This window comes from Dendrobates tinctorius, unplaced genomic scaffold, assembly GCF_039654945.1.
Source record: "Dendrobates tinctorius isolate UK_male_01 unplaced genomic scaffold, ASM3965494v1 ptg000011l, whole genome shotgun sequence".
Classification (NCBI taxonomy): Eukaryota; Metazoa; Chordata; class Amphibia; order Anura; family Dendrobatidae; genus Dendrobates; species Dendrobates tinctorius.
In genome coordinates this window covers 8720706-8743850 of record NW_027361679.1, presented here as the reverse complement: position 1 = coordinate 8743850, position 23145 = coordinate 8720706, and the positions used below count along the sequence as shown (strand labels likewise).

The 23145-nt window shown below is 41.4% G+C and overlaps 1 protein-coding gene across 1 annotated transcript in view; it reads right to left on the bottom strand.

Annotated features, from left to right (window-relative positions):
• Positions 1-918: 918 nt before the first annotated feature.
• Positions 919-23145, bottom strand: part of TSPAN5 (tetraspanin 5) — a 238845-nt gene continuing 216618 nt past the window's right edge. The window contains exons 5-8 of the mRNA XM_073589729.1: positions 14475-14600; positions 14149-14196; positions 11875-11991; positions 919-6723 (exon numbers count right to left, since the gene is read on the bottom strand). Coding sequence (XP_073445830.1) covers positions 6658-6723; positions 11875-11991; positions 14149-14196; positions 14475-14600 — 357 coding nt within the window. The 3' untranslated portion in view covers positions 919-6657. The remainder of the gene's footprint in view (positions 6724-11874; positions 11992-14148; positions 14197-14474; positions 14601-23145) is intronic.

Below are 23145 nucleotides of genomic sequence, written 5' to 3'. Positions count from 1 at the left end.
CCGATATTTTTTTCGTATCGGGCGATACCATCCGATACGATATTTTTGGGTATCGAACAGTATCGCTCAACACTAGTGTACAGTAGAATGCAGATTCTTCCCATGAAAACGATAGAAACCAAAAGATCTGATTACAAACAAATGGGTTGTCCAACACTGAAATATTATTTTTGAAGATATGGATTGTTCTACAACCACAATAGATTGAGGCATATTGACTTTCCTTTCTTATTTCTGCTGCTGAAGCGGTCAGGTGACTGGAAGAGCGTGCCCTCCGATGTTTAGCTAATGACATTTCTAGTCAACTAACCGCTGCAGCTAATCATAGGGGTTACACCAGGACTTCCAAACTGAGCAAACATCACTTCCAGAACTGATGCAGACCTCCATGGCGGTCTGTGTTGGATCTATAGGGCTGCAGGAAGATTAGTATGCCTCCATGGTTTAAAAATTATTTCAAAGTCAGGCAACCACTTTAAGTACATTGCTTCGGGTGGCAATGGTATATGGTACTCTGTTTTGACCCCAAAGCCTCTATCTTCTCAAATTATATACTTTTACCATTTTTTTTATGAAAATACATCAGTCAATGGAAAACAGCACAGGAAATGATTCAGAGGTACGATTATTCAGATCATGGATTACTACTGATATGAAAAAAATGACTGCTTCTATCCTAAACACATGGCAGCCCAGAAAGTGCAGGGATATGCATTAATGTGTGTGTATGTGTCCATATTACAAATCTGCTTTATTGTCTTCGGGACACTAAATAGGTTTTTTACAGCACCTGTCATCAGCAGTGGAGCAGATGCTGTGAAGTTAATGACCCTGCAAGAAAAACACATGGAAGAACTAAGACATTTATCTACATCGTAATGAAGCTTGCAACAAGCGAACAAACAATACAACTCAGGACACACTACATCTGGTCTTTATTGTATAGTTAATTACAACTATTAACAATCCCAGGCTGCACTGATTGCCTGGTCCTTTAAAAACTGTACAGTTGTACTTTCATTGTGTCAAAGTGGTAAAAAACATCCATCGCCCTCAAAGAAGTGAGAACATTCAGAATGACTCACGATAGGATTGAGAAGTGATAAATAACTGTACAGGTTAGATAACTGTATAAAACAGAACAAAAACTCTGGCAGAGCTGAAGCCAAGCACATCCTTCACTCAGCACTAGGTCAGTGGTGCTTGAGTAGCCAGCATTTCTCCAAGGGTATCCTTCACTTCTCATTTTATATGTTCTGTTCATGCACCTTAGTCAAGGGGACTCACGTTATAGTGTAGGATTTTGACATCAAGGCCAAGGAAGGGGAACCTTGTATTTGATTGCCCATGTATCAACTTTGCCACTTCCCCTAGGACCAACAAGGGCTGAGCACCTCTTTCCAAGGGCCCCATAGCAGCTGCACACCTTTCTTCTATGACCTTGTTATAAAATATTAAATATTCTATGCCAACTCTGCTCAGCTTATGAAAACATTCATAAGCATAAGAGACTTTCCACCATTTCCTTCCACTGGCATTTCAGGGTGCCATTAAGTTTTAAGAGAACCTGTCAACGCAAATTTACACTACAAACTAACCAGCTACGTAGGAGATGGAGCAAAAATAAAATTTTCTTTTTTTTAAATTTTACACCTGTTCTTCTATTGCGCCTAAAAACTACTTTATTGTGATATTTAAATGAAGACACTTCATGCACTCTTAGCATGGCTAAATGCCCCAATGCACCACTCCACCCACCTATTTAGATTACTGCCACTCCTATGATGATTGACAGCTGTCTGAAGATAAATCTCCATTATGTGATATTAGTACCTGTACAGGAGAAATCACAAAAATCACTCTCTCCACACAGCTGACATTGTTTTTCTCCTCTGCTATCACTTCAGAGCAGTAGCGAGTGCAGAAATCACTCTCTCCACACAGCTGACGTTGATTTTCTCCTCTACTATCACTTCAGAGCAGGAGCAAGCACAGAAATCACTCTCTTCTCACAACTGACATTGCCTTTCTTCTCTACTATCACTTCAGTGCAGGAATTAGTACAGATATCACTCTCTCCTCACAGCTGACATTGTTTTTGTCTTCTACTATCACTTCAGTGCAGGAGCGAGCGCAGAAATCACTCTCTCCACACAGCTGACATTGCTTTTCTTCTCTACTATCACTTCAGAGCAGGCGTGAGTGCAGAAATCACTCTCTCCACACAGCTGACATTGCTTTTCTTCTCTACTATCACTTCAGAGCAGGCGTGAGTGCAGAAATCACTCTCTCCACACAGCTAACGTTGATTTTCTCCTCTACTATCACTTCAGAGCAGGAGCAAGCACAGAAATCACTCTCTCCTCACAGCTGACATTGCTTTTCTCTTCTATCACTTCAGTGCAGGAGCGAGTGCAGAAATCACTCTCTCCTCACAGCTGACATTGCTTTTCTTCTCTACTATCAATTCAGTGCAGGAATTAGTGCAGAAATCACTCTCTCCACACAGGTGACATTACTTTTCTTCTCTACTATCACTTCAGTGCAGGAATTAGTGCATAAATTACTCTCTACTCGCAGCTGACATTGCTTTTCTCCTCTACAATCACTTCAGAGCAGGCGTGAGTGCAGAAATCACTCTCTCCTCACTGCTGACAATGCTTTTCTCTTCTACTATCACTTCAGTGCAGGAGCGAGTGCAGAAATCACTCTCTCCTCACAGCTGAAATTGCTTTTCTCTTCTACTATCACTTCAGTGCAGGAATTAGTGTAGAAATCACTCTCTCCTCACAGCTGACATTGCTTTTCTTCTCTACTATCACTTCAGTGCAGGAATTAGTGCAGATATCACTCTCTACTCGCAGCTGACATTGCTTTTCTCCTCTACAATCACTTCAGAGCAGGCGTGAGTGCAGAAATCACTCTCTCCTCACTGCTGACATTGCTTTTCTCCTCTACTATCACTTCAGTACAGGAGCAAGCGCAGAAACCACTCTCCTCACTGCTGACATTGCTTCATACCTATTCATTGCTATACCTGAGTGATGTCATCAATGAGAACAGAGAGATTTGAGTGCTCCTTCCAGTACTGAAGTGATATGAGAGGAGACCAGCGATGTCACAAGCAAGGAGGGAGTGATGCTTGTACTTTCTTCTGTACAGGGACAATGAACACATAACAGAGGTTTATCTTCAGGCAGCATTGTCAATAAACTTAAAAGGAGTGACAGTATGGGTAGAGCAGTGCAATGGGGCTTTTCTCGCCATGCCAAGGGTGCAATGAGATCTCTCATTTCACTTCAAACAGTCTTCCTCCTGGTTCTTAGTCGGACATATAACTTTTATGACTTGTGTCAGCCCACAATTAAGCAGACACATATAAGTGGTTATTTTTGGAATTCTCTAAATCAGAATTTAACAACCAATCACAAAGCTGCTTTCATTTCACACTCTGCTCTTAAAATGAATGGTGTGCTGTCACTGGCTCCCATGGGCCATAAAGATAGTTTTTCTGTTAGAAAGTCTCATAACTTTACACCAATGTGTGCATTATTTTAGGCCAAAATAAAGCATCCTCTGTTTGAATTGAGCTAATTGTCAAAATGCAGGGAAATTAAATGGCTTGTCTATAATTAGAAAAACATGGCACCTTTCTTCCAAAAATACCGCATGGACAAGTGTTTTTTGAAAAAAACAAAACCCCCCATGTTTTTCTAATCTTGTACAACATCTATAAATATTGTAGGACAGTGCAAATAGGTCCATTTATCCAGCCCAGGAGGAAATATAAAAAAAAATGTATTTCCCATTGGAACAGGAATACAAAAGAATAATAGGTTATAATAATGTAAAATTAAAAATGTTAACTAAAATATGTTGATGTGTAATGCAGGTTCCGCCCATGCAAAATAAAGGGTTATTCCCATCTCCACATTTCACGGGCAGAAACGGGAATAACGTCTTTTAGGTCCTGGCCATAAGAGGTGGGGTGAAGCAAACAGCAGAACACACTATTTGTGTAACTCCCAGAGAAAAGAAAAGGGGTTTTAGGATCAGCAGGAGCTGCACTGTTGGTGTAACCCTTATACATTTCTATGGGAGTTACACAAACAGCGCAGCACAGGCTCCTTCCATTGTTTTCAGTCCCTCACCTCTGGTGGCCGTTACCTAGAAGCAATTGTTCCTGTCTCCGGAATGAAAGGGACAGATGAGAATAACCCTTTAACGTGGTGCAATCTGCAGCTTTTCTATTCAAAATCTGCCATAGACAGAGTACCGGATTTACGGACTTAAATCTTTCCACATCTCTAAAATACATGCAATCATTTGCGACATCATGTGAACAAGTATTCTGAAAATCCTATTCACTTACATGCGCAATCTTGAGTACAAATTTATTTGAAGGATATAAAATTAAACTCGTGTTTGAAACAAATTGGACCTGGACACTTTTTTTTTGTCTTTGTCACTTTTCTCTTTTGTCTAGTGGCAAATGTTGACGTTTTAAGCACCAAATTTTTCAAAACACAACCACACTGGTGAACAGAAAAATAATGAAAAGAAAAACGAGTAGAAAATAGGCTTCAAAACAGGCGCAACTTGAAAGAAAAATTTGACGCAAGACAAGAATAAGCCTTAAAACAGGAAGACAGAAACAAAAAATAGGTGCAAATGCAAAAATGAATAGAACTCATTGTTTTACTGTATAAAAGGTACGGCTGTATAGTACGATTTGCCAGTGCTGAGAACTCTGTGCTTCTACATTCATATATCCATTGTTATTCCTGGCTAATGTGTCTTCAGAGTTTGATTTCTCAGCGCTGGCACATCAGATTACTACAAAATATACAGTATACCACTAGTATCAGTAGTAAAACCATCTTGACATGTTTCTTTAAAACTCGATGGGTAAAACTGAAGAGGTTTATAGAGTATCCACTATATTTTGTTGAGGTTGCCTAGTTGAGATGAGCAATGTAATTCACGCTGTCCTGGTCCTGCATCCATTGAAGTCGGAGATGGCAGCTGGACCTTACTACTGTGCCCGGCAGCCTGATGCTTCCTAAAGACTAAGCCTTGCATGATGTCATGACATTGTGGGGCCTACTAAATGGCCAGAGGTTTCCAGGATGCTGCGCAAAAGCTGCCGGGTGCAAATGTGAAAACTGGCCGCCACAGGGAGCAGGACTGGACGTCAGACCAGGGCAGCACAAATCGAATTGATCATCTCTGTTGTCTAGCAATAATTAGACATCCAGTATTCATGATATCTGCTGCTTTACTGTGAACACTAGACTGGTCCCAGGAAGCTCTCAACTGCAAAATTGCATCACAAATAGAAGTTTTGTGACATTATCATCTACGGCCTTTGAATAATAAAAGTGAACTTGTCAAGCCCAGAAACGCTATTTACCTGCAGATAAAGGGTTAAATTATGTGCAGCGACTTCTACAAAGTAGATGAATCTGGTCTTTTCCAGTTATCGGGGCTGTACAGGGAGCTGTTAGGGTCACCAGTGAGAGCGGCTGTAATCACTCCCCGAGACATCGATTGACAGCCTGCCCCACACACTTAAGCTATTTACCTGCAGATTGACACTATTTCTGCAGATAATTAGTGATTCTAGTGGCCAGCAGAACTGCAGGAGGATTTAGTGATGCTAAGCAACCTAAAATTAAAAAGTCTTTACGTTTCCTATAAAAATGGTGTTGATCTTTTTCGATTTCGCAACAGAGAACTGGTTCACAGGGCAATACATTTGATATGTCAGATATCAGCATCGAAGGTCTTTGAAGACTGCAGATTACTGCCCGCGTTAATGAGTTCAATGCTTTCCATTTTATTTTCTCTGTCAAACTTTACACCATTGCTCTCAAGTGAGAGAAATACCCCCGAATTAATAACTTATCAAACAGTGATGTGCGTTTTGCCAAAAATTTCTTTCACCCTGTCGATTACAGTTCCAATTCAGTTACTTGTGTGGGTGTGAGTGTGAAGGTCGTAGGACTGGCACAATGATCACAGAAGCCACCGCAGCGTCTTACCACTGGTGAATTGTTACACTGCATAAAACACCATCAAAAGCACAAACAAGTGGTGTGACGGAATCTCTGGCCTAATGGGGTGTATGTTTGCCTCTAGCCGTGATATTACGTGCCTGTATTCTTACTCAGCGAGACTGGGGCCGTAGACTGGAATATGAGAAATAACCTCTGTTGTACTGTAGTATATAGAAGACAGTATCATCATGTAAAACATACCGGGCCGATCACATGTCTGGCCGTTGTGCTATCAATAAAGAAATTATACATCTGCCAGTAGTGTGCGTTCATTGTGTGCTGCATGATGGTGAGGTAATGTTCTTTTCACAAGTATTCTGTAGACCTTATCACATGCAATCAAATAACACGATAAAAATTCCAGGATTGTCCGTGTCCACAATCACTTGTCTGTAAAGGATCTAATGCTTTGTTGCATGGAAAAGATCCGAGCTATTAGCTTGTGCCATTAGTTATGAAGAAAGCCATCAAGGAACCCTCCTACACCGCTCAATAATGGGATGTGAACATTCTTGGCTCTGAACCGCAGTATCGAGCTGCCAGGCTGAGTGTCTACTTCCAGTGTCTTCTACACAGCTTGGTCTCTAGAGGAATAGCTTTACCAACTGGCTCTGACAGCTTCAATGTCGCTTACCAAATTCTGAGCAAGACATATGCCAAATATCTGTGGGGGGAAAGCAGAAATACTTGTATTAAGTGAACATGTGACATATAGTTATTTTATGACATTTATTTATTCACTTATGTATGTAGCACCAACTAACTATAATAGGTTCAGAGGCTGCAGTCGCTCCTGGGCCCTGGAGCCTAGAAGGTCCATCTAGCCAATACGAGAAGACAAATACTATTATAGCTCCATGATAGTTGGGGGCTCTTTTGGACATTCTGCTTTGGGGCCCACAAGTTTTAAGTTACACCACTGAGCGCCAACATATCAACACCAGGAACAATCACTTTGAAGGCACCATTTTTTTGAAAACTGGAAAAATCTTCGAAAGCACATGAAGGGCAGAAAAACTCCATGCAGTGTTGTCCTTGGTTGGATTCACACTCAGAAACCAAATATGCATGGCAACATTGACAACCACTGAGAGCCTGTGCAATATTTATATGAATGATCTCTAAGGTCTGGTTCAAATGTTGTGTTTTAGTCCTCATGCATACATCAACAAGGTACTGGATACGAATATATTACAATGTATTTATCGTTAAGTTTCAGCATGATACTGCCATAATATGTTGTTCACTCTGGGTACTATGATTGTTCTGTGTACTTCTACACAGGAGTAACACTGTAATGGGTAGGACTTGCAGTCCCACTTGGGCCATTGGAGATTTTACATTAGTTCCATCTGCTTAAACTGACCCCACTTCTATAAACTACTTTAGATTAAAACGGTTATTAGCACTATATTGGTACAGTATAGGTTCCCAAAGTATATCTTGCTTCAAAACCTCTCATTCTCAACAGTATTTTAGGTAAATAAAATACTCATACAATTTCAAATACATAATAAGAATGCAAGTACACTGGGCAACCCCACTAATAAGGTATACTGTACTATGGCACTGGATCAAAAACAGGCACCTGTAAACTGTATAGTTAATATATGAAGGCACTGACAACTATAACATGATCACCATACATGAATCCCATCAATATGCCGCACAGAATGCTACAAAAATCACTGACTATAACCTCATGTGCAAAGGTTAGTCTTCAACTCAACTTGTAGGTAACTGCAGCTGCAACTTACCAAGCAATTGACTCAAATTAGCATGAATTGTCTTGCAAGGGGCGTAATGTCCACATCCAGTTCCTAAAAGTGATGACTGTCCCATATTTCATGCATCTCCTCTATTAGTATCCGGTGCATAGAGCACAATCCAGGTAAAGTAAGTCCAGGATAGATCCTGTTGTATGACAGCCGGTGCATGCCTGTCTCCAAGTCTACAAGTGGATTTTACAGAGGTGGAGCCCTGATACAATTGCAGCAGTGGGTATTTAGAGAATGGCAGGAGGGGATTTCAGTCGAGAACAACCGTCCAGGTAATAAAAATTCAATTTCATTGAAGATCCATTATAAGTTAGTTAAAATCAACACCTGACCCGTTTCTGGAGTATATAGCGCCCTTAGTCATAGGATATGACTTTCTCTGTGGGCAACTTTCCGTGTGGTCAATTTTTCTGTGGGCATTTTTCTTTTGAGCATTTTTCTGGTGACAATGGGATACAGGATATTCATCACCGATAGGAACTGGATGTGGACATTAAACCCATTGCAAGACTTCTCATGCTAACTGGATTAGAGAGTGAAGCGGTTGGTAAGCTGCGTCTGCAATTACCTACAAGTGGATTATAACACTAACCTCTGCACATAATAATATGGTTCCATGATTTTTTAGAATTCTGTCTATGTGGCTAATTGATGGGATTTATGTATGGTGTTATTGTGTATGGATTATAATTTCCAATATTTTCAAATCCATTGTTGGGATCAAAAATCCATTTCCAAGAAGAACCCAATGGAATGTGGAATGTTTTATTTTTTCACATGGTGGCATTAAAAATTGTTACAATTGTAACATCTGCAGTGCGTACAGAGACTGCTGCTGCTGGGATTACACAGACATTCACAGCAGCAGAGATTAAGGATTCTCTTGCTGCACTGCCCAGGACTACAACTCCCAGCAGACATTGCTACCTCCTCAGCATCATAGTGGAGGAGCAGCAGAGGAAGGGACTAAATGGCTGAGCAGGTTGGATAAGAAGGGTGGAGATGGAAAGAGAGGGAGACATATGTATGAAATCCTCCATTACAGACACGAGAGTCTGATCCTGGAGAGCAGGGGACATAGGCACAGAGTGAGTGCTAAACGTCCAGCCGCTCAATGTATGAGGGGAGAGGATCATTCTGCAGCTGAACCACATCTGCGGACCAGCCAAGTTCCCTGGCCTAGCTAAGGGAAAAAGTATACAATCCATCCCTTGTGTCTTCAGCATCTGCTTCCTGCAGCCCCAAGTTGGATCCTTGTGTGACCCCAAACCTACAATATCAAGGAGTGATCATCAAATGAGATTGCGGAAGCATATAGCCATAAGATACTACCATTTTATTGAAGTCAATACAAAAAAACACAAACATATATAAGATAAAAGGAGATGAGTATCCAATATAGCACCACAAAGTACGTATGTGTTATGTTAAGATAATACACTCAATGCCAACAACATGTATGGCTATATGCTTCCGCAATCTCATTTGATGATAGCTGTGTTGGAAGAGCCACTTTTCTAGGCCAAAAAATGTTTTTAATTTCTATATCAAGGAGTGAGTAGCTACCGCTGGGACTTGTGATTCCACTGTTGAAAATTTAGTAAGAGAACACTTGTGGGAATTTTGCTCCTATTGTATTACGTGCACCAACAGCTTCAGAAAGCGTGCCAACACCTGTGCCAACTGGGCCCCATCGTTGGACAGTATTAGTGGCATCGCTGTAGCCATTATTTGGTTATTAGCTATGAGTGTGTCTGCCAACACTTAAAGGAGAAGTTTCATTATTAACAATCAGACCTACTGCAAAGCACATTTTGAACCTGTATCATAGATTGTTATTATATGTTTTGCTGTTCCTTGTTATGCCCTCTGAATTTAGCACCATTTATCCCTCTGTAAATAAATTGTTAATAATTCTAATCTCATCTCTTGTGAGTGTGTACGGAGCATGGACAGGCATTTCCTCGAGTCGACCCCTGGCAGAAGAGGAAGACCCTCCTGCATCCCACTACAGCTCCCAGTAAGATTCGGGTGAAGACACTGCACCATATTGAGGCGAGAACTACTGGACACCCTGCCTATAGAATTGGCTTAAACTGGTGTTACAGAATCATACACCAGCTTCCTCAACACAGAGCTATTTCACAATGTATACAGTTTACATTGTAAAATCTGGATATTTGCTTTTATATTGATGGCATATCCTGTCTGCGGCTGGATACCGCCGATCCACCCCCTATTCATTTGAGTAGGGGGTGGATCTGCAGTGCCTGGCTGCGGCCACTATAATTTTGAAGGAGCTGCTGTTTCAGCAGTAATTGAGAACTTCCGTTCGGCACCGTTTACAGCTGGCCTGTCCTAAGGGTATGCCATCAATAACAAAGTAGTAGCAAGCCACTTTAAAGTCCATTTACATTAAATGACTGCAGATCAACTCCTTGTTTGCTGACCAGCAGTCGTTTATTAACCTGTTTACACCGTATGATCATTATTCAGAAGCGCACTGAGCGATCTGCAATAGATTGTTCAGTGAACATAGGCTGCCATTTTTTTCAGCAGCGCAGGTCCTGTTTACTCGGGATGATGTGCTGCCGAGAATGATGGACTTTTGTGCAGCACAAAAGATTCTTTAACATGACGAAAGAGCTTTTTTGTCATTGGTCAGATTCTGGTCAGGACTGCAGGATTATCATGTTTAAGAGCTTTCCTTGGAAGGCTCGTTCATGATAATCTTACAGTGTAAGTGCACCTATAGCCTTTTCCCCCGTGGCATTAAACTATGCCAGGGAGTTGTATCTGCCTCTTTCTACATGCACTCATGGCTTTTCCAATTGTACTTGTTTATGGTGGAGAAATGGCTTTTGGCCAAATGGACAAGCCAAGTGTAGCTCTCAAGTTACGATAGCCTTTCAAGTTAGCCCCTGTTCAGATCGCGAATAAAGATATTTACCTAAAATACTGCCTGTGATCTGCAGGAACTGATATCTAATATTTTGTACCCACCATGAACAGATATTGCCATTTTACCTTTGCACAAGTACCTATCTTATCAATGTGGATTGTGCGCTCATGTGGCATTCCATTGGTAATAAATGATGGATGTCACAGTGTGACTTATTCCAAGCAGAGTAACACGTTGAAGATAAACAGGGGACTGGTGACTAACGCATTTCTTTGCAGCAGTGAGTTTGAAAATCACATACTGCCATGAACAAAGAGAATTTGATGAATAGTATGTGTTATAACACTGGCATTCATCCATGGCCAGCTGCAGCAGACCTGGATCTTCACGTCGCAAAGTTATGTTCCATGGTAAAAGAACATCGGAAAGGCAGTAAACCAAACTGACATTACAAGCGCTGCATAATATCCAGAAGATCTATAAATTCTGATAAATGGTGTGAAGGGCTGAATATGAGACGATGAAGAATGCTAAAAAAGAAGGGCAGCCTATGTACCTGAAAAGCAATGGATAAAATCTGGAAGCACTGGGCGTTAGTGATAAGCGAACGTGCTCGGATAAGGTGTTATTATGCTCGGGTTCTAACCGAGTGTCTTCGGCATGCTCGAAAAATATATTCGAGTCCCTGCAGCTGCATGTCTTGTGGCTGTTAGACAGCCACAACACAAGTGGGGATTGCCTGTTTGTTAGGAAATCCCTGCATGTGTTGCAGCTGTCAAACAGCCCAGAGGCATGCAGCTTCGGGGACTCGAATATATTATTTGAGCATGCTGAAGACACTCGGTTAGGACCTGGGCATGTTCGGATAACGCCTTATCAGATCACGTTCGCACATCATTACTTTGTGCTAATTCATTCTAACTACTATTTACTACATATACTAACGCAGAAATTTAGTGGCTCTTCTGCAGAAAAATTAAAAGCTGAACTTTTAATTTTACAGTATACAGATCAAGGCTAAATTCACATTTTTGTTAGGAATTTCGGATTTTCTGTTGTGTCATAGGAATAGAAAAACAGCAAATAAGGGACCCCATTGACTTCCTACAGTATCAGGGTTACTAATTCCATTTACCTGCAGCAATGCAATGCCTATGAACACACCGGCCACAATGGTTAGATTATCTTGCAACCACTTCTCAAACTGGGGGACACAGCCTTTGGTATGTATGGTTGCTTGCTGGTCAAGTTCCTGCAAGAGACGAAAACTCAATTATAAACTTTTAAGACCCCATTCACATTTTTGGTTTATGAAACTCCCAGCATGGATAGCTCTTAGAATGGATGATCGGGAAGTCCAGAGGGTTAACCCAACAGAGGATCTAGTATATACTAATTTACAGCAAAAAAAATGATTATGGAATAACGTACACTATTCTATTTATTCACGTGATGCTGTAGAAAGCATACGTGTTAAATGGACGCTGTAATAGTCTGCGGTTTACGATGCCACTTTATAGAATGCTGAATACTGGTCTATTGTATTCGACTCCTTGTATCTTTGTGAAATCATTGAAATTAATGTTTGGGTGTCATATATCAATAACTCAGAAGTTAAAACACTATCCAAACTTTTATTTTGTTGTGGCAGCTATTATTGAAAAAGTAACAAGGGGAAGTGCAATAATATATTGACTTCTCAAAGGGGTCGTCCACCTTTGGGGAAAATTTTTTTACTTAGTTATATGCATGCAATTGGGGAAAAAAAATCAATTTTGCAGTTGGGTTTCAATTAAAAATGTTGTACAATTTGCGTCCTATAGCCTCAGCATTACCCTGTCTGTATTATAAGAGCCGTGGAAGCCAGCATATAAGCAGCAGTACTACTTCTCTTGCGACAGTCTACTGTCATGGCCGATAGAATGGGAATGTGAACATTTGATTCAACCCTAATTGTATTCCTTGAGAACATAAAGATTGGCAACTTATTGTCTGGAAAAGAGAACCAGGAGGTCCATTAGATGTCTGGTCACTGTCGCCAGATTCATCTAATATAAACCTGGGCAAAACGCAGTCTATGGGCCACATCTAGTCCTCTCACTGATCCTGTCCGGCTTGTTGTCCTAGATCACCGAAGGGCTAAATACAGTGAACCAGTGGCTGTACCTCCCCCTGCTTGGTGTCCCAATTTCAACGTTATCTGCATCCTCAAGATTCAGATAGCAGTAAATATAAAGTTGGAGAAGAAATCCACCGGCTCCTTGTTCCACCATTCAGCATGTGCGACTGAGGCAGCACAGCCATTGACGTCACTATATCGCATTTGCTTTGTGGAGTGTCAGTGAACACAGCAAGGACTGGATCAGAACGCTGGTGGAATGGGAAGTTGGTGAGTATGTGTTTTTTTTAATGTTTCAATACAGGATATAGGAGCATCATACCATATTGACAACTGTGTGTGGGCTCATACTGTATATAGAGAGCTGTGTGTGGGTTCATACTGTAAAGGAGGGTTGTTGATGGGCTCATACTGCATGTAGTGTGTGTGTGTTCATACTGTAAATAGAGGGACCTGTGAAAACCATCATACTATGTATGAAGACTGTGAAGGCCATTATTATACTGTGTGCGGGGGTCTGTGAGGACTGTCATACCCTGTGTGGGGGCTGTGAGGACCATCATACTGTGTTTGGGGGCTCAGCGGGATCATTATACCATGTGTGGGGGACTGTGAGGACTGTCATACCGTGTCTGGAGGCTTTGAGGACCATCATACTGTTTCTGGGGCTCTATGAGGACCGACATACCATGTGTGAGGCACTATGAGGACCGTCATACCATATGTGAGGGACTGTGAGAACATCATACTATATGAGGGCTGTGGGGAAATTATACTGTGTGGTGGGAGCAGCTGATCAATGTACAAGGGCTGAATAAAAGGAGCTTATGATTTACAAACTTAATAAAAAATAATAAATTATATGGTGTTGCTTAGCTGCTCAAAGATAAGAATATGTTACAATAAGCCCTATCATTAAATGTATTATAAGTAGCAGCGAGTCAATATACATAATTCTGCTCAATAAGAGATATAAATAATTTTAATATAAAACAATAATAATTAGTACTAATATTTATATTGAGCAGAAGTCATTTCAGACGGTTGCTTTGGCCCTCCATAACAGTCACCTTTCATGCGGCCCCTCGGGAAAATTAATTGCCCACCCTTGATCTAATATGTATGTGGCGCTTGACTTCTTTATGTTTTGAGGGAAATTTTATATGGATGTTTATCTTGTGTTTTAATCTGTTACTCTGGTGAAGTGTCTCACTGCTATATCAAATCTCTTTAGATTCCCAAGTGTAAAACATGAAGCCAATTTTCAGAAAAGTAATGACCAATACTTACTGGCTTTTGCCTGACATCATATCCACATTGAGTGTTAATGACATCTTCCTACAAGTGACAAAATTGAACATATCAATATCAGAAATGAAGAAACGCAGAATGTACATTTTCTTTCTTCTGTCCTACTATTGTCAACATTTCTATAATCTGGAAGACCTAGGCATACCCCGATACAATGCTCCGTGTCACATGTCTCAATGCCACAATTTAATTCATGGACATTAAATATTGCTAGGAATGATACCAGTATAATTTATCCCATGTTGACAGATGTATGAAATTATGGTAGAAGCCTTAAGAATATGGGATTAAAAGAAGTAGCGTACAGCAGGGTCTTTCGTGCAGCAGGAGAATGGCACCCCACAGCGCTCCCGACTGGCATTGGCATCAGTGCAGTTGAAGTAAATATTCAGATTCCAATCATCAGCTCCGAATGCCCCACAGCACTGCCACTATGGAGAGAAACAAAGACGACACATCATAGGTCACTATGCTTTTCACCATCGTATCCTCCGTCCCCTAGAACAATGCTGCACCCAACAATTGTTTTCTTTCCATAGCAAAGTACAATCCAATCCAATTAGATTTATTTTAACACCAGCGCCTACATAAAATTAAAGAGGTGCCTAGATATATATTTGTCCTCTTGCACAAGTATTTTATTATTCCATTCAAAGCATTTTGTTACCGCAGAATTGACAGATGTTAGCTGGCAACTATTAATGGGCCACCATTACCCACGAGGAGTGCCACAAAGCTTTACATATACTCCTTCATTCTCGGTAAACTGGGTGGGTGACCAACCATACGGGCAGTGCAATGGCCTCATCACCTAACAACTATTGTTTAGTCACAGCCCCCCGAGGAAGCCCACACAAAACGCGCGTTGGGGCTGTTGCTATCTGCACTCCAAAACACACAGGCTACCATGGGTGAGATATATTTATTCTGACTACTTAATACTATTTGTCTTTTGATTTTCTATGGACTATATTATGCTATTTGTATTCCCACTTATGGGTTATGATAGTCATTTTTCTACATAGATACATTATTCATGACCTTGCCAAGCATTATGTATTTGATATAATTGTCTTATTCCCATGCCTGCTACTTTTATGTGTATGGATGTGCTGGTTTATTGACACCATGTGTCCTTTGCAAAAGCTGGTGTCTAATGTGTAATTTTGCCTTGTACTTTACTCTTAATAAATTTTGTATTTTCATGATACTTTGGTTGATACTCCGAGTCTCTTTTAGGATCTACAACTATTGTTCATGTAGGAAAGCAGAAGAAGAGCTAATAAGAAAGTAGAAGGGCTCATCAGTGACCTACACGTCCATGTATTTTTTAGGGGAGTCTTTATAACCTAATCTGATCAATTTAGTAAGACTTTATAGTAACATTTTTATTGCTGATATCATTAAGACTAAATTCATACCACCTTTTACATTCAGTAGGCAGAATACGCCTGTAACAAAAAAATCCTACCTTGTACAATATCTGTAGACATCTATGGGATAGGATATTAACAGTTGTAAATAAAGGCTCTACTATTTGGCAGGCTGTAGAGTACACCCAACCGAAAAGGTACAGTGAACACTGACTGACGGGGTCGTTATCTCCCCTCTGTAAATATTCTGTTATCCCTTCATTGACGGTCTTCTTTATCAGATCTTGGAAAAAGTGTTTCATCTCCTTTTTGGAAGGTTTCCTTCCTTGTTTTAGAATGTGTAAGTCTGAATGGGATGTGATGCCAACCTTAGGCTAGACTATCAATGTCTTACTGGTGGGGGTCCAAACCCAAGGGTACAGCATTTCAGCCCTCATCAAGTTATATGGGGCTGAGCTGTAGTGCTAGACAGGGCTATACAGACAGGAGAGAAGGTTAGGTATTATGGTGATGGTGTTATGCTGTTCCTATGTTTGGCTCCTTGGGTTGCACCACTAGCAATCACATATTCATGGTCTGTACTAAAAATAGTTGAACAATATTAATGTACCTGAAAATAGATCTATATTTATTACCGTAAGTGAAAAAAAATCCTACATAAACAAACAATATTCAATACTTTACAAAAATTTTAAGGCTGTTTTCCCACGCTGAGAATTTGGTGACTTTTTGATGTTGCAGATTTTCAACTTTATTGACATACTTAGGTGCAGATTCCGCAGCGGAAACGCACTTAAAAAGCATAGGCGTTTTTTACCTGTGGATTTTCTGCATTTAATGCAAGTCTAAGGGGAAAATCTGCATATAAAACTCAGTACATCTGCAAGAGATATTGGCATGTTGTCGATTTAAAATACGCATCTCAGGTCAGATTACACTGAGTAAAAAAAAATAAAACCCATCCACTTTGCTAGAACTGTAAGACGTAGCGTAAAAAAATCACCAAAAAATTAATTGTACTGACCTAAAAGTGTTATCTGGGACTATTTTTTTTTCTTTTATGGGGCTAAAAATTTCCAAGCAGGTAGTTGTTAGCTACCTGCCAGTTGTGCTCAGCGCCGGCTGAGAGCGACCTACAGACTGATTCTGCCCTTTACATTAATAGAGCTGCTCTTCCGGGCTGCTCTATCGACAGGGTGTGACTGGTGATGTCTTGCTGATTGACAGTTATGAAGCGGAGAGCCGCCTGTCAGTTAGCATGCCATCACCAGTCACTCCCGTCACCAGAGCAGAGTGGAAGAGAAGCAGCTTCTCTGTCAATATGAGGTCACCGGAAACTGCAGAATCGCTGGCAGGAGCGACCATGACTGAGCTGGCAGAGATTGGCGCCAGGCAAAAAAAAAATATATATAAAATTGCACCTTTAACCTCAAGGAATTTCATGTTAATAGAGGATTTTTCCATACCAGTGAAAATATTAGAAAAAATATGGTATTTAGATACAAAGCAAAGTGCACAACCAGACGTAGGATGTACAACTCAGCTGATGAGATCAGGAGATGTAATTATGCCCTCAGAAGTAAATCAGGAAGGATGCGTAGCACAGTAATTCACTCGGACCTTTCCTGATAGAACTTTAGCTCAGAGATGTCATGTGCATTAATGACAGGCAGTGATTTACCAGGACAATGCATGAATTAAATAATGTGGATTTCAGCAAAATATTCTATAACTTAGACCCATGGCCAGGATGCACTGACTTAAGCAATATATCTATATGACATTGAAATAAAGTTTATGCCTGGAAAGTTTAAGGAACAGATGGAAATCCAGTTTCCTGACTGATAATGCTCACTGCTTTAGACGATTATGTTACAAGATGATTGATGATCGGAAGTAGCTATCTGAAGCCCCAAATGACTCCTGGCTCTAATTCTCATTCTTAGATAAAACTCTTCTCTTCATCTGTTTCCCTTCTCTGTAGATAGCTGTTGTTACCACAAGATAGGCTCTGCAATTTGGAGGCACCAGTCTTCTCGGGAAGAAATCCAGCAATCAAGAGGAACTCTCCTCTAAACTTTAATCAAAACCAGTGGAGATGCTACAACCATTCAGGACACCCCAGGAATAGAAAAACTGTTCAGACCAAACTTACACTTTTTCTTAAATATGCCTCCTCATAAGTTAACCCCTCCAGGACATGCCCGATTTGGGTCTTCAGAATTAGAAGATTTTTTTCAATTTTAAGATATATTTTTCATTTAACTCTGACACAGTTATATAAATGTAAGGGTTAATCACAGTTAACTGTATTGTTGGAGATCTGTGATGTAATATATGAGCTAGCCAGTAGAGTGCAATGGTGAGAGGCTGGAGTTGGAGTGCGGGGTTTTTTGGTGGTTGGTGGGCAGTTGAAGGAGAATCCAGGTGGAAATGAAGCTGCACTTCCTTGGAGAAAGTCTGGATATGGCAGTGCAACTCTGGATCTGTTGTTGGCGACTCTGGACGCATTGTTCAGCTTGACATGAGTCGACACTGTGAGGACAACCAAGTACAAAGCATCTTGTGCTAGGCCGTGTGAGGCCTTAGCTGTAAGGACTTAGGGAAGCTCTGCGTTGGAGAGATCGGAATTCCCTAAGAGCTTCAAGATGGCGTTTTTATCTCTAAGGACTTAGGGAAGCCCTGCTTTGGAGAAATCAATATTCCCTAAGAGCTTCAAGGCCGTGTTTCTGATTATTCATTACTAGCTCAGCAAGGACCCGTCTACAGGCCCACGGTCTAAAGTTGATGCCCTGAAGATGTACTTTGTTACAGACAGAAATCGAATATCTAGGGCATGTAGTGTTCTCGGGTGGAGTCAGCCCGGCTGGAAGCAAAGTGGAATCTGTAAGGAACTGGCCTCCGCCACGGACTCTTCGAGAGCTGCGAGCCTTCCTGGGACTAACAGGATATTATTGACGTTTCATCTCAATCTTCCCTAAGATAGCTGCGCTTCTTCAAAAGGTAATGAAGGGGACGCCAAAAAACCCAAAGAATCGTTCCCTTGCCTGGGGAGCCTCATAACAACTAGCCCTGGATCAGCTGAAAGCTTTGACCAATGCCCCGGTGTTGGCATGCGCCCAATATGATTGTCCATTCTATATACGGGATGAAAGTTACATGGATTGGAAGCGGTGCTGGCCCAGGAGCAGGGGAATAGTATATTGCAGTCATCATTTGAGAACTCCAAATGAAACCCAGATAACTACAGTTCCTTTAAGCTGGAGTTGTTGGTGATTGTCTGGGCCATGACCGAGAAGTTCGACGAATACCTCACTGGATATTAGTCCGGACTGACAATAATCCATTGGCTCTTCTGCAAAGTGCGAAGCTGCGGGCCCTGGAAAGTAGGTGGGTCGTCTGAATGGGGAAGTTTAATTACTCCAAGTACTGTTATGGCAAAGAGAATGCTAATGCTGATGTATTATCTCAAGTCACCTTTCCTGTTTCCTCCGGAGAGGTGGATGACAAAGAAGAGACTGAGATACCTGACTTAGATTGAATGAAATCCGTGGCCTCCGTAGCCAAGACTAATGAAGTAACAGCAGGCCAGATGGTGTTCCTCAGCAGCAAACTGACCGAATGAGCCCAGACCCAAGATAACAACTCTGATGATCAAGGACTGGCTACTAGAAGGCAAATGGCCTTTAGTTCGGCTCCCGTTCCTCGAATCAAATTGTAGAGACGGTGGCTATGGTCATGTCTAGACACTAGGTTTCTGGATGTCCGAGGGTGATTTACTCTGACCAAGGAGCATGCTTTCAAATAAGTCATTGAAAAGCTCTCAGATATATGGGATTCGGAGGTCATGAAAAACGCCGTATCACCCACAATAAAATGGTGCCTATGAGTGATTTAATCGAACAGCAGATGCTTCAAACCCTGGAGGGAGACAAGAAATTGTGGTAGCCGGATTATTTGCCTGAACTGCTCTGGGCTTACAATAATCGAGTGTATAGCACCGCTGGTTACATTTGATACATGTTACTATTCAGACAGTCAGGAACAGAAGTATCCGAACTTAACTTGAGTACACAAGCTGAAGAAAAACACTGCACTCTTGACTCATGGCTGCAGGAGCACCGAATCAAACTGAAAACTATTCACCAGTTGGTAGGAGACAAGCAACAAAATTAATTACCCTGAGACCGTGGTTCAGTCCAAACTGAACCGATCACACCTAGGGACAGTGCTGGTCCATATAAAGACTGCCATAGGAGAATTGGGTGTTCACTGGGAGTCGGAAACCTACAGTTGATGGGCGGTTGGGAGGAGTTGAAGGAGAGTCCATGTGGAAGTGTGCAGCTGTGGATCCTTGGAGTAAGTATGGGTAGGGCGGTGTGACTCTGAATCTGTTGTTGGTGATTCTAGGTGAGAACAACAAAGTGCACAGCAACTTGGGCTAGGCCATGTGAGGCCTTATTTCTAAGGACTTAGGGAAGCCCCTGCGTTGGAGAGATCGGAATTCTATAAGAGCTTCAAGATGGTATTTCCGATTACTCGGGACTTAGCCCAACAAGGACACTTCTATTTCAGTTTCAGGATGTACTGGTACCAACTTACATGCGCATATATAAATATCCTACTAGCAGTCCAGTTAGTAAAGAGAAAAGGTCTGTAAGGCCTTTTTCACATGTCCATGTCTCCTGTACGTGTGGTGACAGTTTTCACACGCACCGGAGACACGTACACACGTAGACTCGTGTCTATGCAAATGTCAGCGTGTTTTCAAGGACCGTGTGTCTGTGTGCAAAACACGCAGACATGTCCATTTTAACATGGACACATGGCCCGCAACATGTGCTGCACATGTGCAAAAGGAGAACTGTGTAGACTGTCCTCCGTGAGCACGACGGCTGCCGGGGAAGAAGCGGCTACTGTAAGCCGCTGTTCCGCTGCATGTGGTGCTGAACTCGACTGTCATTCTTCCCTTCTCTGCCGGCAACTGCTTGAGCAGGGAAGAATGAATGAAAACAAACCGACGTGGGGTCCCCCTTATTTTTTTCACCAACCCGGCAAAACTATACAGGTGCGGGCTGCGATTCTAAGGCTGGTAATGTGGACCCCCCAGCCTAAAAACAGCAGCTTGCAGCTGCCCAGAAAAGGCGCATCTATTAAATGCACCTATTCTGGAGCTTTGTCAGGTTCTTCCCACTTGCCCTGTAGCGGTGGCAAGTGGGGTAATAAGGGGTTAATGTCAAATTGCTATTGTATGGTGACATTAAGCCTGGCTTAGTAATGGAGAGGTGTCAATAAGACACCTCTCCATTACTAATCCTATAGTAAGTAAAGGGTTAATTAAACACACACACATTAAGAATAAAGTCTTTTAATTAAATAATACAACACACATTTTTCCCATCTTTATTAGACTGCTAATTCCATTTTGAAACCATTGATCACCTGTAAAAAAAATTAAAAAACAAACCAACAATGTAGCATACCTGTACGGCGCTCAGTCAAGTCCCATGGCGTAAATCCATTTCTGGGGGTTAATAAGTTTACAAGCGGAGCAGTGCTAATGCGCCTGCTCGGGCTGTAAACTACTGGGGAATGAATGGGAAGAAGTGCGCACAGGCTCAGTGAGAGCAGTAACATCACTGCAGGGGAACAGCGCTTATTGTAGAGTTACTTCCCCTGTGGCCGTCCGTGTGGTACTGATGTGCCACTCGGATGTGCCACGTGTACACACAGACACGGATATCTCCAGTACCGTTTTTCCTGGTACCGGAAATATCTGGACATGTGAAAGAGGCCTAAGAGAAACTTCCAGAACTGCTTTGAGTAGGCGATTACTAACGTACTGGCATAATACTGTTGCTTTATAGATTTATGCATAGTAAGGGTTAATCGCTTTGTATTTTGCTCACATATAACTTTTAATTCTGTTTAAAGTGAACCTGTCACCAGGTTTTACCGATATGAGATACGGCCACCACCTTTCAAGCCTGATATACAGCATTCTATACATTAATGCTGTATATATGCCCCCAACCTGACCTGCAATTCTGTTCATTCTGTTTAGGTGTACATGCATATACTGTTAGTCGGTGTTATTGAGAGTAAGGCTGGAGTCACACACAACGAATAAAAAATCGGTCCCATTTTAACGGTCCGAAATCGCACAAAGGTATCTTAACCAGTGATGCGTTTTTGATGCGATTTTTCTTCATTGATGCGATTTTAATCGCATGTAAGCATCCTTTTGCAATCCGTCTGGTGAGATTTTCTCGCTGGATAGCAAAATGGACATATAATGGAGCCCAATGACCGGTTTCCCCACACAAACGAATTAATAGATCTAGACACAATATATATATATATATATGTATATATATAAATATATTTTATACATGTCATAGAGACACATTTATACATATATTTGACATTCATACAGTTCATCATAGCAGAATAGCCGCAGAAACATTTGCCGGCTTTTGTATAATTATGCTCCTGCCCGACATGAAATGACACATGGTTTACATATAGTTAACCATTTAATTTCATGTTTTTTTTTATGTATATCACTATTAATTAGAGGAGTGTTTGTGGGTAAAATTATGGAGTTGTAGGGGTTAATTTAAGGGGTTAATTCGTTGTATTAAATTACGGGGACTCCCTGCAGCTTCAGTGACGTCAGCAGGAGTCCCTGCAATTTATTACAACAAATTTTAGCAAAGCCGGCAATTCAGTGCACTATACAGTAAACTCACACTGACAGTTTTAATAAAGAAACGAAAGAATAGATATAGACACATTGAATACATATATATATATATGCATTCTATGTGTCTATAGCTATTCTTTGGTTTCTGTTAGAAACCCTGTCATAGGGCTCCATTATATGTCCATTTTGCAAGCCTGCGAGAAAATCTCACCATACGGATGCCATACGGATTACATACGGATGCTGACATGCGGAAAATACGTGACCACACCTTGATTACGGATGACATACGGAGCACTATTTAGGGGTCATTCATCCGTATTACGCATGTAAAATACTGACCGTGTTTTGCGTTGGTTAGTGTGACCCCGGCCATAGACTCAAACTCGGGATCTGAAGTGTGGAGGACGGAGACCCTAAGGGCTCGCTCACACTGCCGTATATTGTTGCTTGAGAGAATCAGGCCAATTATGCTAATGACATCCGTCTCAAACTCTGTCGGAGTGTGATCCGAGTGTCATCTGAGTGTGTTCCGATTCTCTCGCATGAGAAAATTGCATCACAGGTGCGGAGAAGGAGAATATCGGAGTCACACACTGCATGCTGTGGTTGTTTGCTCATGCCGAATCGGCAAGAGAAAATAATAGCTGATCTACGGTGCCCCCTAACATAACGTTCGTCCAGGTGCTATCCTATAACACATCAGAAAGCCCCGTGTTATACGCTCGTGTCAGGGACCTCTACTGCACTGTTGGGAATGAAAATTCTCTTTGCCTAAAATCTTTAATAACATTTTTCTTTACAAGCATAATGTACTGGATTATATAGGCATACAGTACACTGTATGTCTATGAAGTTACTAGAAAAAAATGAAGTCTAAACTGTGCAGCACCAACA